The following is a 583-nucleotide window of genomic DNA, read 5'->3' on the forward strand; positions in this document are numbered from 1 at the left end:
GAGTGTGTGCGTGTGTGTGTGTGTGTGAGTGACGTTGTGCTCCCTGACAGAAACAAGCGTCGCTAGCGGCGGAGAACAGCGTGATGTGCAGCTTCCTGCACCAGATGGACAAAGGGGGGCGGGGCTGGACCAAGGCCTGGTCATCATCCCGGAGAACGAGCCGCTGGTCCTCTACGTCTACGGAGCGCCGCAGGTACGCTCACCCGGCCGAGGCTCCGCCCCCGCCGCGCCGAGGGGGGGGGGGGGGGCGACGACCGTTTCCGAGCCGGGCGGTCGTCACGGCAACCTGAGCGTGTGTTGTCTCCCGGCAGGACGTGAAGGCGCAGCGCAGCGTGCCGCTGATCGCTTCGAGGTCTCCCTCCCGGAGTCATGTGACCGGCTGGAGCGCCGCCACGCCTTCAAGATCTCCAGAGCCACCTCACGCTCTACTTCAGCGCCGACGGCGAGGAGCTGCAGCGCCGCTGGATGGACGTGCTGTCGCGGGCCGGGAGGGGGGAGGAGCCTCAGCTCCATCGGCCCTATCGTGGAGAGCGTGGAGGAGGAGGAGGGGGAGGAGCTCGCCGCGGAGGAGGAGAACACGTGA

At 68.1% G+C, this 583-nt stretch overlaps 1 protein-coding gene across 1 annotated transcript in view; it reads left to right on the forward strand.

Moving 5' to 3' along the window:
• Nucleotides 1-583, forward strand: part of fgd1 (FYVE, RhoGEF and PH domain containing 1) — a gene marked incomplete at both ends in the record, with an annotated part of 20202 nt that extends 19619 nt beyond the window's left edge. Inside the window, 6 exon segments of the mRNA XM_080521800.1 lie at nt 51-138; nt 141-193; nt 312-342; nt 345-404; nt 407-516; nt 518-583. Coding sequence (XP_080377926.1) covers nt 51-138; nt 141-193; nt 312-342; nt 345-404; nt 407-516; nt 518-583 — 408 coding nt within the window.

This window comes from Blennius ocellaris (assembly GCF_963422515.1).
Source record: "Blennius ocellaris genome assembly, contig: SCAFFOLD_66, whole genome shotgun sequence".
NCBI classification, from domain to species: domain Eukaryota; kingdom Metazoa; phylum Chordata; class Actinopteri; order Blenniiformes; family Blenniidae; genus Blennius; species Blennius ocellaris.